The following is an 18,013-nucleotide window of genomic DNA, read 5'->3' as shown; positions in this document are numbered from 1 at the left end:
ACATGGCTTAAAGGTAGATGAAATACATGCTAGTAAGCTTATACTTGAGCAAATGGTTCTACTTCATGTGGTTTTTCTCCAATTCTGCAATGCAACGAGTGTGAGGAACAGGGCTCAGAACTTCATCTTAATGGAGTCTCCTGATCCTGCTGCAGTGTCAGTGAATTTTGCTGTCCTGCTTGGTGTAATGGTCTGCTAGAAGACCAGTTGCTGCATATACTTGAGAGGTGAGGAGAGTGGACTTGATGGCGCACAGCTTAAGTCACACTGGAATCCAGACTACCAGGTGCCTAGGGGCAGTGCTGGACCACTGAGCTGTTGCACAGAGGGTTGGAAGTGGAGTAAATACCACATTCTTACCATCTTGTAATGTGTAATGCTACACCAACAACAGAGTTCTTGTGTTAAGTGTGCTTAGCCTTTTTGGAATTAGACTTTTGGGGAGACTGAGCAACATCTGAATGCTTCCCTACTGATCTGTGACAAATTTAGCACTTTATGTCCATGATGGTTTCATAAATGTGACCTTGTGCTAAACCACAGGGCAGACCTGGTCCAAGGGTGATGAGTCCTCACTCAGGTGCTTCAGTGGCGGGTAGTCTTCTGTTTGGAGGTGATGATGGCAGTTGCGCACTCTTACACCTTCGTACTGTTATTTACGTATTCTGGTTTCAAGGGAGAAGTACTGCCATCTTCCACTATCTCACTTTTATCTACAGGTACCTTTGCACATGCAGCAGTGTGTGATTGTCAGCATTGCCTAGAATGCTGTTCTGCCGGGTGGCCATGTCTTGGTAGCTGCCTTGCACTTGCATTTGTTGTAGTTTGTTTTCATTACCCCACAAAGCTGTTGTTAGCCGGCAGGAGTGACCTGTAGTTGAGCTGTCTGTTGTGGTGGCCGGGGGTGTCTGCACATTTTTCTGTATTGGGTGGGGGTGGTGAGATGGAGCGGTGTCTCCTGTATCTCCTGTAACACAACTGCTAATTATTGTAAGACCTTTTTGCCCTGTATGTGTTGTCTGCCTCATGTGTGAATAACTTTTCAGAGTCTCTAGGCCTGCGCAGTAAAGTCCTCCAGAAAATTGAAGAACTTAGGATGAAAATGATCTCTGCTTCTGTTGATATCCCTGATGAGTTCTTATGTCCTATAACAAGAGAGCTTATGAAGGACCCTGTCATCGCTGCAGGTATGTCTTTAAATGACATTGACTGAAATTCATCTCTGAAGGGTAAAGGTAGGTGTGGGAACCCAGAAATGGGCATACCTCATTCTAAATGGCTGTGCCAACAGAATAGAACTATGGTAAATGTAAAATGGTAAATTTTCCAGATTACAACTTTGATACAGAGAAAAATACTGTTTCAAGGAATTCACTTGGTGTCATCTCTGCTGATGAGTCTGTGTAGTTTTTTATTTTTAATGTTCCTTTGTTTATGTGCCTTTGTAAATATAATTACAAGCCTATTTACAGACTTGTCTTGTTAAGTGCAAAATGGAGTTGGGGGTGGGGAGGAACCAAAACCCAGGCTCATTACTACTCTTAGCACACCATGTGTGTGGCACTTAAAAGTTAGTACAGAATGCAATTCATTCAAATTCAGCAAGACCTTGGAACTGAGATATGCAAAGAGCAGAAGATGTTTCATGTAGTTAAAACATTTTATGAAGAACTAGTGTTTTGTACTTCTAATCTTGGGGGCAGAGAGGCAGGGCATGTGATGGTCAAAAGACCAGTGTATTTTTTTTTACGCTCTGTAAACAGTGACTAGCTTCATACAGTTTTGAGGTATCGGGCCAGGTTTTCAAGAATTCAGATGTTCAAAATACGAAAACATTTGTTAACTCTTGGAGCGGTAAGTGCTGCACATAACAGTGCTTGAGCTTCTGAACAGTAGTAGTAGGAAAGACAGCCTTGCATATCCTTTTTTTAAAATATAATTTTGAAATAAGGATACATAGTTTTAGAGCAGGATAGTTTTGTTGAAAGCTGAAAATTACCGCTAGTCACTATTCACATGTATTTTACAAAAACAAACAGGCATTTTTAAGATAAACTGTTCATTTTTTTAAATAAAATGTTCATGGTGTATGTGATCAGTTATAGTATTTACTATCTAATAAATATTGCCTGTGTGCCATTCAGTGTTCATGTATTGCACTGCTGTTGTGAACCATGGGATTCCTCTGCTTTTCAGAACACAGGGTGGGCACATCAGGGAGCTCCTGACCTTGCTTTATTTCTGCAGAAGCTGATGAATAATAGCAGAAATGTCAGCCTTTGCAACAGGAGAAAGGTTGGTTTGTGGCAAGACAGGTGAAGGAAAGTAGTTTTGTGTTTGGAAATGTCTATATTCACTAGCTAGCTTCTTTACTGCCCAGTTCCTGTAGTGTGATTTTGCAGATTCAAATTGGAGGAATTTAAGTATTTCTGAGATTAGAAAGTAACTAAGCAAATTGAGCTGGCTAGTTTGTTTAGTTCGGTAAGCTAGGTAAGAGTTAAGTAAAACTTTCATGCCTCTGTGCTATGTAGAATTTAAACAAAAATAGAAGGTGGGATGCCAAACTGTGCATTTCTTCTCTTTTAATCAAGAGACCAGCCTAATTACGATATTTTTTTCCCCACATTAAGTGGCTCATGTTCAGTAAAGGGGAAGGAGATGGAGCATAGCCCTGTGTTAGGGGCGTGGGGGCTACGGGTTTGTACCACAGAGCTGTTCCTGGGTGTTTGTGGCAAGAGTTGGCTTGGCCGGGGGGTCGGGGATGGGGGGAAGATGTGGTTTATTCCTCTGTTTCTGCTCGTAGAGTAACAGCTTGCTTTGGTACTGGCTGGAAGAGCTGAAGTCGTGACAGCAGACAGGTGTCGTGGGTGTTGTGCATGCCAGCTTGGCTGCCCAGCTGGGTGCTTAGCGTTGCACAGGGGCAAGCTTCAGGTGTGCTCGCTGTTAGTGTTAGTCAGCTTTTACTTCACATTATGCATCATTCAAATGGAAAAAAAAGTCTTACTTAACAAGTGCAGAATGTATTTTGGTGCTTTATAGTCAGAGATAGGAGCATGAAAGTAGGCTAAACTGTTTATATTCCTGGTCAGCTTTCATTGTCTTCTTTTTTCTGTAAATGATTCCTGAAGTGAAGATTATTTTTACAAAGTTACTCAAGATGCAGCTAAATGGAAATCTTTGTTTAAATTGTGATTAAGTTTTATTAACCAAAGGCATGCAGTAACTTTAACCCCTAAATGCCATTTATGCATTTTTGATAAAACACAGATTTGGTTTTTTGTCTTTTAATTTTTGGATTTTTTGGCAGGGAGTTCCCACTTCCACCTTTTTTTTTTTTTTTTAAACTAACTGACATACTGGGGGTTTTTTATTACAAACTTTGTTTCAGGCACAGTGATGTTTCAGTACCCTTTATCTTTCCTCTTCCATTGTCCTTAGCTAGCAAATACAAACCTTGTGATACATTTCTGTAAGTATTGGGACAATTATTACTCATAAATGCTTGGTGGGGCTCAACAGTGTCTGGTATGGTGCCTTTAATTTCAAAGTAAACATAACAAACTGCAGTTGCGGGCAGTGATGAGAATGGGCTGATTTTCTTTACAGGACCCTTCCAGGACCCCAGCGAGCGCTGCTGTTGCAAGCGCTGACTGTCAGTGCAGTTTCGTGGCTCCTCACCTTGCTGTTTTAGTGGGTCTTACCTAAACACCGCAGTTCCTTTTTACAGCTTTGTAATGAACTTGATCTGCACGGCACGTCATTTTTTAACCACCGGGAAGGACGCAGGAAGGCTGCCCTGGCCCTGTTCACTGCTCCCTTACCTTGGTCACAAGCTCTGGCACTGAGACGGCTTAATGCCATGCTCCCACCAGGCACAGTCCTGCAGGCAGGCAGGGGCTGCTTCACCTGCTGCCCCTGTTGCCAGTCCAAGCCAACCGAAACTGCTGGAGTGGCAACATCTCAGTGCACCAGTACAGCCTTCTCTGGAGAGAGCTGCGTCTGTGTGTGCCTTGTGTTGCCACCCTGCGCCTGCTGCCCTGCCTCTGCTCGCTGGGGGAGCGTCACTCACAGCTGCAAGAGCTTCTCATGCTCTGCTGCTTTATATGCTGATGCAGCTGTAGCTGATAAATTTGCAGTGCTTTCTAAAAACAGCTTGTAATAGGTAGTTTGCCCCAGTACAGTATAATTTAAAAAGTTGAACCAAATTTTGATCTTACTGCTGCATAAAGTTTTACTAAATACTTTTAACTATGCAATTTGAAACAAGTATGTATGAGCTCATGGTGCAGCTTTCAGAGACTGTTTAATTTTTCTGTCTCTCAGTTTTCCTGTTTGGAAAAGCCGATTCCCTTACATCCCTCTTAAATTGAAATAGCTAAACATCTGTACAGTGTAGCAGTGCCTGAGCATCTGTAACACAAGCTTTTGATGATGGTTTCTTTGTAGATGGCTACTCCTATGAAAAGGAAGCAATGGAAAACTGGATCAGCAATCAAAGACGATCTAGTCCCATGACAAATCTTCCTCTCCACTCTCCTATGCTTACACCAAACAGGACACTAAAAATGGCTATCAGTCGCTGGCTGGAGACTCAGCAGAAATACAATTAAACCACCTAGTTTTGAAGTTGTTTGTTTGAAATGAAATTGTATATAGCAAAAGGAAATAATTATCTGAGAGAAATGGAAAGAAAAAAATGTTTTTCTGTTCTAATCTGTGGCTGTCATTTAAATGTTTGTTAGAAAGAAAATCTTCTCTATTAGCAGCTCCCAGAAAAACTTTTAAGTTACTGGTAATTTTATTTTGCAGTGTTTCTATTTAAGAAATGGAAGTATTCAGATTCAGTTTCTCAAATAAAATTTTCTTAGAATTTTCACTACATTTATGAGTTTTGAGCCTTGATTTTGCAAAGGTGGTCTTTCAGAAGGTAAGAAATAGCACTGTATAATCCGTATTTTTTCTAATTTAAAAACCAAAAATGTGTTCCCTATTACTGAACAGATAGTTGGCAAAGTTGGGAGAGAGTTTCTCCTGCAACCATCAGTGACTGCATCTCATCCCACAGGTATATTAATAATCTTTATTTTGTATGGGAAAAATACAGTAGCTGTGCAAAAATAGAACTACAGGACAAGACTAATATAGGACTTGTACAAAATACGAAAGAAACAGTAAACAATAAATAAGCTAAAGCATAATGATGCAAACAAGAATTTGTAAAAATGGGTACAGTTGTTTACAATGTACATAAAACACTGTATACAAAGAAGACGTGGAAAGTGACTATGTAAAGGTGACAACTTCAACGTAATTGCACTCATAGGCATGTCACTGCATCTGTTTGTTCTGCCAGTATAAAACCTTTTCTCCAAAAAAACTTTAACGACTTCATCCTGTCATGCAGCTGCACATACACTTTTCCTCAGACTGCCATCTTTGCTCCATCAATTTCTTGGGTTTCCCATAAAAACACTAAACATTTCATTGCTGTACCTATATCACAAATAAAACAATAAATCATTTTGCTTTAAGATAGCACCCAAAGGTGATTAGATAAACTATATAAAGTGCGATTATTGTTAATATGCTGTAATATTGTGTTCCTCAGTGCAATAACCAATCTGGTCAAAGCCTTTCAATACACATGCAGATGTCACTGTTTATTTTACTTGATTTCTTCTAGTTACTAAAAATAGTTATATTTACATGTCAGGACATGGCCATTTATAGTTTACTCATACACAAATTATTTATGCTTCCTAAATGTACATCATGCAACCCAAATTAGATCCCACTAGAAAAGTGATAAAATATGATCTTTGAGTTAAAAAAACTGCATACATATACAGATCTGAGTATTACGCAGTAGATACCTTTCTTAACACTGTTTTGAGAAGCACTTAAGCATTATAGAGGCACAATTATCATGTAAGTAGTGAGATATAACTGAAAGCCAAGATTAAAGCCCTATGTAAAAGCTAATGGGAATTAATGGGAATTAATGGGAAGGATTTCTCTGCTCGAGGTCCTCGTTTGGTGCACTGGTGATCCTAATTGACTCTTTCTACATAAATCTACTACTCCAGTTACTGTAACTGTCCTGTAATGTTAGGAACAGTTTAAAGTGGTTGTAGCCCAGTAAGTACAGGCCAACCCTGACTGCTTACTCCAACTCACAAGTGACCAGCCGATCAGTATTTTGTATAGAAGTAACCTACGATGTTATGAGCCAAGTTTCACAACCCTGTAACTATACAAAATAGTATTTATACATTTGATTCAATGAATGATCGCTTTGGTTTTGTAGATGTGACGTGGCTGAGGTGGCCCTCCTTACTGATGTGAGACTGCTGTTTTGATACAGCATCTGGATATAAATGGGAAGCCTGTTTAGGTGACCTGTTGTCTTGACAGTGGGCAGATATTTGGCACTTAAGCTCCTCGTGCTCTTTAGCCTGCATACCATTCTGGCTGCTGTCTCCTGGGGCAGCACTGGTAGAGGCAACTTTAGTTTGGTAGTGTTTGACTGAGAGCTGCTCAAAACTTGAGGGCTGGATGCCCCCCAAAGCAACATTTGTTGATAATCCATCCGGTGCCTGAGAGTGCCAAGTGCGACTGGATTGAGTGCTCTGCTGCTGGAACCTGGCAGTCTTATCCATGATGCCCATAAATGGGGTATTGCGGGGTCTGTAGTCAGCCCCAGCCCCCTGCACCTGATTAACGTTGCTCTCCTTGAGTCGAACATCGGGGCCAAGCCCCTTAATACTATCTGAAAAACTACTGGCTGAAGCTAAGCTGCTGGTCGAGCTGACAAGAATCATGCTGCTGGCTGGAGAACTAGAAGAGACACCACCAGTTGAAGGAGTTTGCTGCCTGGCTTCACTGAAATGCATTTGACTAGGGGCTGCTGACCTGTCAGCGGTTTTAGACTTATTTGCAAAAGAGTGCGAAGAGAGATTCTCATTGTGCTGTGAATGGGAACACTGGCTGGACGTGAACTTCTCACTGTACAGTTCAGAACCTGTGGAAGCGCCTCCAGGTGACAGTGTGCTCGTCCCATCCAGGTGCTGAATTTTAGAGTGCCGGACTGGCAAGGGACTTTGGGGAAGATGCTGAAAAGATGGTTGGGTCTTTGCATTACATTGGCCGCTTCCCGGTTTTGATCCAGGCTGGGTGGAGCTCAGGTGCTGATTAGTTTTTACAATCTGTGCCTGCTTTGTTGGCTGCATGATCAAGCCTGGCTCCCTCAGGTATTTATTGCCAGTTCTGCTTTGAGGGGACACAGATCTAGCTTTCTGCTGAACACCTTCCTGAAGGGTCCTGCTGTATGATGAAGCAGCTGAGGGACACTGCAGCCTTTGTGGAGGGGAAATGGATTCATCAGCATGCAGCAGTTCATCCTTCCTGTCCTGAAGGTTAAAATTGTCATTCGCACCTTGTATAATGCCCTCCTCCTCATTATCAGAGTTGTTTATTTGCTGTGGTAGGTGTGGAGACTGATGCTTCTGTTGCTGCGTTCTCTGAAGCTGTCTGCATTCCTCTTCTACTCGAGCCAGGAGACGTTTTATTTCTTGATTGCCGGGACACAGCTGCGTGGCTTCACGTAAGTCAGCAAGGGCAGCAAGTAGTTTTCTGTTTAGGAAGAAAAAAAAGTATATGTTAGATGAACCTTGGGGAAAGCTGAGTCTCAGCATTGCGTACTACTAATCCACCTCCACCACTTTCAAAGAAATACTCTGTCATCTCCTGCTGCAGGAGGTGACAATATAAGAATTGGATCTTTTCCAACCCAGGAAATTCTTTCCTACAGGGCAAGCGCAGACCCAGCCCTAAATCCTTTCCCTCGTATCGTAACAGCATTTTCAGGAAGGCAGCAGAACTCTGCTGGTAACGCTAGGAACTGGTGCTTTGTCTCATAAGCTCTTCACTGTTACCTTCAGAGCAGGTAACTTGCTGACAAGTGCTTCATGGCCATTTACTCTTCTGCTCAGAAAAAATACCGTGAATTGAAATGGCACTTCTCCCGATGCTTCAACTATACCACTCTAGTTTGATTATTTTTCCAGCTTGAAGAGATGGTTCCTCCTCTCTCCCCTTGGTTTTTATCCTGTACTGCTAATGATTCAACATTTCGTGTCCTATGAAAGCACCCAGTAATAAATAATAAACAAACATGGTAATAAATAACACAGTGCTGGGGTTTGCTGGCACCCTGGTGACAACAGTCTACTGAGTCACACGGAGTAGCAATCCCATTCACTCCTACACTTAACATAATCCTCCTTCATATCAATTGGTTACTTTCTCGATTGCCTAATAATTACCTAAATGAGTATTCAGTATTGCTTTCTGGGTTTGGTTGGCTTTAACCAATACAGAGACCTAATACAGATGGGAAGTGCACAAGGAAAATTACTTTTTCTTTGCAAATTCCAAATACAACTAGAGGAAAAAGTTATTGGAAGTGTTAGAAGTTAAAAAGATCTGTGCAGATGCACAGAATCCTGCAGTACCTGCTGTTCCTCTTGGCTCTTGCTCTAGCATAATAGGCTTCATAAGACTTGGGTTTCAGGTCCAGCGCCTTGGTAGCAAACTCTTCAGCCATACCAAAGTCCTAACAGTTTAAACAGATGTACTCATTATACATTGACAATAAAGAAAGCTGCATGCTCTTTATTCCTGGTAATCCTTTGAAAGTGCAGATTGCTTTGTGGTATAGAAAGTCAACTTTTATCAGTTAGCAAGACCAGGTATTTTCTGACAGACTGAGATCAGATGTCATCTTGCCAACCGTGTCTCACATCTCTGAGGGAAACTGACTCCAAGGCAGCGTAAAAACAATGTTAATACCGGTAAGATATGTTTCTCTTCAACCCAAAGATGTAAATATGCTAGAAGAGACTGGGTGTTTCACAGGATAAATGACCACCTCAAATAGCAAGGCTTTAGAATGTGTTCTGGACAAAGGCCTGTTAAAGACCTAGGAATTTAGAGGAAAACATGAAAAATCAGGAAACGGGTTGGACTAGTCCAGAGCTTTCTTTGATAAGGTACGTGAAATTTTTATAGAAGAATTCCACTAAACATAATGCATTTTGTCTTTATTTAACAAGAACACAGAGTAAGAGTTTCGTAAATTGTTGGTTAAACCAAAGACTGGAACTAACAAAGCCAGAATGAAATGAAGGCAAAGACTGTTAGGGGAAGATGAAGGCAGAAGCAAGTCTTAATTTTTATAACAGCTATGCACAGCACAGGGTGTTCATGATAATGAATTGTATCAGCATGATGAGGAGGTTGGAAAGTACTGACGCTGAAATAAAAAAAAAAACCATCATGCAAGTGCAGAGTAATGTGGTGAACTTGAGCCTTAGATGTAAGGTGACACACTTCAGGATTAGCAAACTGCAAATGAGAGTTTATCAGTGGGATATGATAAGAAATGTGCACACACACTCTCTCTATTTGGTCACAGCCACTTTCTGCTGTTTGATGCAACTGAAAAAGGCAGTCTCATCTAGACAGGCATCAGGAGAGGCAGTTCTAGCACAGAAAGGAAAGAATGAGTAGTGCTGTGCAAAGCAGCGGCTTTGTGAAGTGTCTCTGTGAAGTCCTGGACACCTATGTTTAGAAACTGTTCAAACTGGAGCTGCTGCCAAGAACAACTTGGATGACTAAGGAACTAAGAAGTTACTGTTTGAAAAGAAGGAACAGTGTAAGGTATATTCAAAAAATTCAGAAGTTTTTGCTGTGATGGTCATTCAGGTTTTCACTAGTGTCCTGCTTTCAGCTGGGATGGAATTAATTATCCTCTGAGGAACTAGCATGGTGCTGTGTTTTGGCTTTGATGTGAGACTTTTCAGTTCCTCAGGCCTTGCTAGTGAGAAGGCTGGAGGGGCACAAGGAATTGGGAGGGGGCACAGCCAGGGCAGCTGACCCGAACTAGCCAAAGAGGCGTTCCATCCTGTGGGACGCCGTGCCTGGTACCTACACCTCAGGGGTTGGCCGGAGGGGCAGGTCATTGCTTGGGGGCTGGCTGGGCATCGGTTGCCAGATGGTGAGCACTTGCATTGTGCACCACGTGGCCTTTCTTCCTTTCCCTCTGGATTATATTCTCTCCCTTCCCCTTTTCATTATAACTGTTATTGTCATTGTTGTTATTATTGTTCTTTCATTTTTATTCTACTTCAATTATTAAATTGTTCTTATCTCAACCCTCGAGTTTTACGTTCCAACTCTCCTCCCCATCCCTCAGGGTGAGGGGGGAGTGGCTGCCTGGTACTTAATGACCAGCCGGAGTTAAACCGTGACAACCAGGCATCTGATGCACGGGTGAAGGAACCAAGAAACAACCAGCACATGCAATACAGCCACAGTAGTTGGTTATGCTGTATAATAAACAAAGGGTAGTGGTGCCATTTTCCATTCAGTCCTTTAAAAGTACCAAAAACATCCAGCAGTTCATCATTCCAAAAGAACTGGATTACATAACAACAACTGTAATGGATCCCCCACAGCAACATGTCCTCATCTTATGAACTGTCCCGATTTGTTGCCACAACAAAATCCCAAACCGGAGTAACAGTGAAAAGGATTCTAAAATAGCAAAAATCAATGTCTAAGTACAAACTCCATAATGCAGTAGAACAGAAGTCCAAGATTCCCAGTGTCAGAGAGGCAACAGATTAACAGCAAGAGCTTACATTTGTTTTTCGTCGACATCGTGATAAATTCAGGTATAATGAAACTTTCAGCTCATTGAATGCTTTCATTTCTTCTCCAAATCCTTCCCTGGGAAACTTCCTCAAAGCATACTGATAGCGCTGTGCTGCTTCCTTCATCTTGCCTTTCTACAAATTCAGGGAACAAGAGGCTTTTCACAAACTCTTAATATTGCAATACTGTTGCAAAAAAGCACGTTTATATTTCACATCTACCAACAGGTGCTCTTCAAGTGGAAAACAGAGCCAGATTTTTTTTTTTTTTTAATTAAACATACACCGTATGAGTTAGGCTTACACACAGACGCAACGGGTGAACTTGCATGTTAACTAGAGTTCGTGTGTTTCTAAACTCATAGCTTTAATGGTATTTCATCAGGATAGTATCTGCGTTAATACTATACTTTGTACCAGAAATGCCCATGTATGTACAACTCTATTTTAAAACACGGCAATCAAATATCTAGTGATGTAGTTGATTAAAACTAGGGCCTAGATGCTTTAGTAGAACATATCCTGTATCAGGGATGGCGCAGAACAAGCTCTGGCAATGTAAGGGGCTGGATGGAAAGAGGAAGAAGTTCAGCATGTACACCACCGCACACACACCTGCAGCCCGGCCGCTGCCTCAGCTGTCACTACCTGCGTGACTGAGTCTATGAATCTGAAGCAGTCAAAGGTCACTCTCCTAGTGCTTAACAGAGGTTGGATAGGAGAGCGAACCTGTCCCTTGGGACGGCCCGAGTGACCTGCCCTTGGCACTGGAAATATTCAGACTCTCCATAATAAACTGAAGATTTCAGACAGTTTTCCTACAAACACCGAAATCCTCCTAGTATGGTAAGAAAGGCAAATCTTGCAGTTGACAGATGAAGAAATTTTTTTCTTTATGGATATTTTAACAAGTTAATTTCTTTTCATAAACATTGGGTGTTTTTTATTTAATTCATCTTAATACTCAAAGTGATCAAAATTTACTGTTAGCAAGGAAAATATTTAAGGTTTATCTTATTTTATTCAGCTGGAGAGCTGCAAAGTACTTACTGCATATTGTGAGCATGCTCAAACATGTGCTACTCTGCAAAACAACTGTTCATTTAAAACACTCAAAAGTATATTGGAAAAAGCTTAATGAACAGACATATCATAGCTCTAACAAGTCCATTCAAATTACTATGATAAAATTAAGCACTCTAAAAATAGATACCAGCAGGGAATTTAACCCCTTGTAGCAAATTGTGACACATATTAGTTCCAAGTCCTGCTGTATTACTCCGTGGTCTCAAAGTCCAGGCAAGGTTCACCTGCAACTTGAGAAGAAACTGAAGAAAATGAACTGGTGCTGGCGACACGGTGGCACCTTCTTCCTGAGCCATAAATGAGTGGCATTCAATGCACTGCTAGAGAAGTGGGACATAAAAGAGGCTTCCCAGGAATGACAGGACTGCCTTTGTAGTGTAAAATCCATCACCCTTTACGCTGAAAGATGTCCCATGCTTAAAGGTACCTGCTTGGATATAAAGCTCCAAACCCATTTCAGGATCAATGAACTTACAAATACATCCAGATAATTTGTAAGACTGCTATACGGGGTTGGAAGCAGCTAAGCAGGTCCAACCCTCATTCATGATGGCGAAGTCTCAAGGGTGTCTCTTCTTTACTGTGCAAAGCTATTTGATACAGAACAAGTATCTGCCACCTTATCTCCCATATTTGAAGGCTTTTATTAAAAACCCCTACAAATTACAAGTCTTCTAGCTAGAACAGACCTTAAATGCTGCGCCGGTGAAATAACACAGGTGTTTATACCAGTTTACAAAAATAATTCCAGTCCCTCTTCTGAGCAACGTATCACCACTAGGTAAAAAGACTGTATCAAAAAAGCTGTCACCTTCCTCACTACACATTTAAATAGCATACAAAAGAACATTATCCCTGAGGAAAAGGATATGCCTAAATGTCACTTAATTCCACAAGGCACCTTCAAATGAGCACCTTACATTCCGAGTTGCTCTTACGAAGCAACTGACTGCTACAAATGCTCCCAGAGCACCTTGCTCAACAGAAAGAAAAAGTACTTCTCTATCTTTAAATTTTCATTTATTTTACACAGGATTTTTCAATGATTCTTTCCCAGGGTTCTCAAGATTTCTTGGTCTCATTCTCAACATGAGAGGATGTGCAAGTACACACCTCGCTTGAACAGAAAAGGAGCTGTAAAGAGGTATTAATCTATCTTCAGGCAGAATTCCAATGTTCTGCTACCAGAAAAAAAAAAAAAAATCTACCTACTTTGTACAGCATATTTCCTTCTTCCATCAGTTTCTGTAGCAGAATAAGAAGGATATCTGGTTTTGAGGTGGCCATTGCCCATGCTGCATTTCCTGCAAGTTAAAATTTAAGGATCTGTGACAAAAGGGAAGAAAGTGTGTTTCTGATATCTATTAACACTAGAAAGGCTAGTCCTATTTCAGTAGATATTCCACCTGCATGGAATTATAATTATTAGCAGCAGTGTGTGCACATGTATTTAAAATACGTATATACCCATACCTGTGCCCTGCTGCCCCCACATAGATAGCATCCAGATATTAAAAAGTCCAGTTCGTTTCACCCCTGGTCAAAAACCACTATAGGACAGTATGAAAGTCCTGGTAAAATTCAGGCCCAAGCAAGGATCTATATTTGATCATACTTAGTAACTAAATAATAATAAATGATGATTTATAGTTAACAGTAATTATCATGTACACACCTGCACCATCTACTTGCCTACTGATAATAGAGCATTTGGACATATATTTTTTGCCCACCCTTTGCAAAACCATGATTCTACAATTTATTAGAAGAACATTATTAAAACTTAAAACTTCTTAATCTAGATCATTGATAGTGTCAGAATTAAGCATCACTAATAGCATAATAATAATTTTATTGTTTAAGTATATCTTGATAGAGTAACTGCATAAAGAATGACTCCTCCAGACCTCCTCATCAACATACACTGGAGAAAGGAAAAGAATAAAATTACTTGCTTTTCCTCACTTCTGAAGTGAGTCTTGAGAGTCTGCCTTTAAAAGAAAAATTGATTTCTCTTGAGCAGGCATCTGCAAACATACAACCTGCAAAAACCTAGAGTGCATTTCAAGATTCACTTATTTAATCTATTTTACAGAAATTACAGTAATTCTAGCAAAGTAAATATTCAGTTGTTTCTCCCGAGTATAGGATAGTTTTACTCACCTAGTTTAGCTCCTTTTCTGAGTAGCATAACCACTACTGCCGTATTACGACATCCTATAGCTCTGTCCAGTGGCCGCATGCCGCTGTGGTCGACATGCTCAATCATCGCTCCTTTTTCTACCAAATACTGCACCTGTGAAAAGACACAAGATAAGCCTCGTAACATTCTTTCTGGCAGAAGAGGCAGAACAGTGAAATCTTCAAGCTACTGCCTAATCTTCCTTGAAGTATACTGAATATACACTCCAGTGTATGCTAAAGCCGCTTTAAATCCATTGAACTGCATCCACTGAAGACAACACAGTGTGGAAACACCATCAAACTGCACCTAAGGGCTGCAGCGCCCTTTGTATTCAAATATACAAACCCCCCCCCCAAAATTCCTGGAAGTACCTGTGTCAAAAAGCACTAAGCCCAACATGTTATGCTTGTTCCCTCCGCTGTTCACGTCCTGCCTGCCCGTACACAGACACAGCAACTCAAGCGTAGGGGCAGCGGGCCTTGGGGAGCGCCCAGCCGCAGCGCATGCCCCGCACCTTCAGCTTCAGCTGTGCCGTACGGCAGCAGTGCCAGCACGAAGCGCGGTGCCAGCACATGCTCCCAGTACGGTGCACAACGCCACAGACACGCAGTGAACAGAAAACACACGGACTCCTAAGTGCGTAAGGTCAGATTTTACAATGTTCTCATAAACAGTGAAAATACAACTTACGGTTCTTGTTCTATACAAAGAAAACCACATTTTTTTAAATGTTATTCATTTCTTAACCATTTGTTACAGCAGTCTAACACTGTAGTTTGTCATAAATGCAGCGAATGTAAAATGCAGCAAGTACAAATAAGAAAGTTTAAGAAAGCAAAATAAGCCTGCCAGACACCGCCAGCTTCCACCAAGCATTCGTCAAGCATCCAGAAAATGGAGTAATTCTAGTAATTGTCCATCAGCAACACTAATCAGAAGCGCAATATCTAGGAAATGACAGCAATGGCAGGTTTGATGTAAACAACAGTTCTTTCACATAACCACTGCTTGCCCAAATACATCTGTAAATACTGTTGTATTAACAATAGGGAGATATTAACATCCCTTCCCACTAACAGGCCCCCAAGACTCAAAGCTGCTGGCCTGCTGACTGATCCCCAAATTCCCATTATTCCACCTCTGTTGCTCCGGCACAAGGGTCAGGCTGTTCAGCCATCTGAACCGTGGATGTGGCCAGTCTGCCAGGTGAACCGGCAGCCTGTACAACTCGGATGCAATAACCTACAGAAAGTATGTACAGGAGCCTGGGCATCCCCTCGCTCCCCAGCAGGAAAGTCCCTCTTCAGGTACCCGGTGTTACTACGAACACTCACAGCAGCAGGAATAGCTCCGTGATGCGACTTCTGAAACCTGCTAAAGCCAGTACAGGATCTAAGGGCTTATTTACAATTTCAAGTTAATTCTGACTAAGGCCGAATGGGACTTACAGTGCTATAGCAAGTTATGCTGCATGGCTGTATTTTCATTCAAGAACTGCTGTTTTATGCAAACTCTAGAAATAAAGACACTAGCAAGTTTGGGAGGCTGCATATGCTGTTCTTTCTAGCTTCCTGATAACTCCTGGATCTGTTTATAGTGCATGCAGACTTGAGCATGCCCTTCCATGCAGTCTGTGGAAAATGCATTCCTATCTGGCCAGGCTTCTGAATTGTGCTTAATTACTGAGTTTTGAAGCATGAGAACAAAGATATACAACCACTTCAAAAACCTGTGATTTTAAAGAGAGATGATTCTAAATCACAGACATATTATTGTATACTTTTGATCTCAGTGACAGGCACGGTCCATTTCAGATTCAGAAAAACTTCACTTAAAATGCCTTAGATTCTTGTACTGTTTTCCTTATTACAGGGGGAGAAGGCAGTATGTGAGAAAGGAGCAGAACCGAAAAAGGAACTTCACTTGTATTTCTGAAATGACCTGTGGAACAAACTGAGAAAAACTGAATTTACACCTCAGGTCTCGTATTTTCCACGTACATAGACTGGAGAGTAACACCGAGATGGGCTCGGTGCCACCTTCACAAGATGAAAAGCTTAAGGATTTCTCACAGTTCTCTCCCTGTCATGCAAAGCATGTAAGATAACTATCAAAGACAAATAATGGTGCCTTATGATGAGGAAGAAAAATCTTTCTGCATTTCATCTATTCTAGCAATATTATTCTTCTTCCTACATCTCTCACCTGGTGTCTCTGTTCCACTAAGACACCCAACTGACAAGGACCATGTCAGATTACCTTGACAGGTCTGCAGAAAAAAGATATTTTCCTTTCATGTGCCACAGGGGTTTTTGGGGTTTTTTTCCTCCCCAATTCCAGTTCATCCAACACAGAAATTGTAAACGCTACTTTTTCTTGAGATTTACAACACTCATGATGAAGTACAACAGCATGCTGTAAAATGTAACAGCATAATGCTGGACTTCTATCACAACCACCTTGGTACTAAAACCTTACCTAGAAAATGCTTTTCCAAGTAAACATGTTCCAAGTAAAAGCTGCGGTCAAGATGCTAGCAGCGTAAGAGAATTTTCAAAGGCTGCTTCCTCAAACTTTTCTATTTTGTTTGGCAGTATTTTTTCTAATCTTTGTTTTGCATTATGAGAATTCAATACATGCGTAGCATTTCTACTTGTTGGTTCTACTTACAATATCAGCATCTCCATAAAAAGCTGCCAGGTCTAGGGGTGTTCGTCCATTTTTGTCTGTCTGATCAGTTGTTGCACCTTTCTCAACTAAATAATGAACCACTTCCCTGTGGCCTTTTAGACATGCCCAGCTCAAAGCTGTCAATCCTTCTTTGTCCAGAGATGAAATGGTTGCACCTGTAAAGCGAAAGTTAACTTTGTTAGGAAGATGTCCTGTTTAATAAACAAAACTACATAACTCACACAGGTGCAGTCTCTGGTACAGCTAGGTGCAACCTTGAACCACTGTTTATTTTCTACCTTCAGAAAGCAGAAATTCCACAGTGCTCAAATGTCCTTCACAAGAAGCCACCATAAGTGGAGTTCGCCCTTGCTTGTCACTTAAATTCACGTCAGACCCATGCTCCACTAGAAGTTTAGCAATCTGAAATAGAAAATAGCAATTTAAAAGTAAATTGGTAGATTTAAACCTTAGCCAGAACAGCTTGAACTTTTAAAGAAGAGGACTAAGGAGTTACTTATAGCAATCATTGAGAAATCCTGTGCAGCTCAAGCTAACTGTTTGCAGCTCAGGGCCTTCTCCTGACAGCAGTGGCCAGCATGAGGAAGGCTCCTGACCCTAAGGTCTGCTCTCCATTAATGCATCAGCAGCACGGAGAATCTGAAATCGCCTCTGTTCTTGGTCTAGGAAACAAAGCATTTTACAGCCCACGTGCTACTTTTCAGGTATATTATGACTAAGGCTGTCATGCAGCTGATGTACTTTCAAATCCTTTGTATCACTTTTAATAACTTAAGAAGTGAGCTTCTGAACACATCCCTTTGAAGGTGACGCAAATGTGTATTAGAAAATTTACACTAATTTATTATAGGACTAGAGATGGCAGGAATCAAGGACCGCTTCCCAGAGGAATCCATTTTATTCGTGAAGATGTGTCAGACCTGCCAGTGCCCCTGCCGTACTGCACAGAAAAGTGGAGGAATCCCCCTCCTATTAGCTCTCGTCACAACGGCTCCGTGTTCAACAAGTAACTTGCAGACTTCCAGTTTTCCTCTTCCTGCTGCAGCTGTTAGGGCTAAAAGAAAGCATTTTCATCAACATCATCTCTCAGCTGGTTTATCACATCTTTTCGCATATGCACATTATGTGAGAGTTACCAAATCCCCAGTGTTTTCAACTCAGCTGCTCCACAACTATTTCGTAACTATTCTCAGACTCAAATGGATTAGACAGAATCAGGTTAAGTCAATAAGCCAGAGACTTTCTCTGGTAAATAAAGAGATGATTCTCCAAGATAACAACTGTACCACGTGCACAGTTTGTAGGTTAAAAGGAATCATAATGAAAATTTTGGATA

General features: G+C 41.2%; 2 protein-coding genes across 15 annotated transcripts in view; one reads left to right on the top strand and one right to left on the bottom strand.

Annotated features, from left to right (window-relative positions):
• WDSUB1 (WD repeat, sterile alpha motif and U-box domain containing 1) overlaps positions 1-4,881 on the top strand; it is a 32,067-nt gene extending 27,186 nt beyond the window's left edge. For 8 of the 10 annotated variants that reach the window (XM_055812878.1, XM_027785229.2, XM_027785225.2 and 5 more), the window contains 2 exons: positions 1,047-1,187; positions 4,447-4,881. In XM_055812878.1, coding sequence (XP_055668853.1) covers positions 1,047-1,187; positions 4,447-4,610 — 305 coding nt within the window. In that variant the 3' untranslated portion in view covers positions 4,611-4,881. Of the gene's footprint in view, positions 1-1,046; positions 1,188-2,196; positions 2,296-4,446 lie in introns of those variants that run through there. The other 2 variants (XR_001226710.3, XR_008748540.1) reach the window with 2 other exon arrangements.
• A 185-nt stretch (positions 4,882-5,066) lies between these two features.
• The window catches only part of TANC1 (tetratricopeptide repeat, ankyrin repeat and coiled-coil containing 1), a 95,998-nt gene continuing 83,051 nt past the window's right edge, over positions 5,067-18,013 (bottom strand). For all 5 annotated transcript variants that reach the window (XM_055812870.1, XM_055812871.1, XM_055812874.1 and 2 more), the window contains 8 exons: positions 17,598-17,731; positions 16,956-17,079; positions 16,657-16,832; positions 13,965-14,097; positions 13,014-13,105; positions 10,704-10,850; positions 8,514-8,614; positions 5,067-7,632 (listed from right to left, as the gene is read on the bottom strand). In XM_055812870.1, coding sequence (XP_055668845.1) covers positions 6,267-7,632; positions 8,514-8,614; positions 10,704-10,850; positions 13,014-13,105; positions 13,965-14,097; positions 16,657-16,832; positions 16,956-17,079; positions 17,598-17,731 — 2,273 coding nt within the window. In that variant the 3' untranslated portion in view covers positions 5,067-6,266. The remainder of the gene's footprint in view (positions 7,633-8,513; positions 8,615-10,703; positions 10,851-13,013; positions 13,106-13,964; positions 14,098-16,656; positions 16,833-16,955; positions 17,080-17,597; positions 17,732-18,013) is intronic.

This window comes from Falco peregrinus, chromosome 8, assembly GCF_023634155.1.
Source record: "Falco peregrinus isolate bFalPer1 chromosome 8, bFalPer1.pri, whole genome shotgun sequence".
In the NCBI taxonomy this organism is placed as follows: Eukaryota; Metazoa; Chordata; class Aves; order Falconiformes; family Falconidae; genus Falco; species Falco peregrinus.
This window is presented reverse-complemented; position numbering and strand designations above follow the sequence as displayed.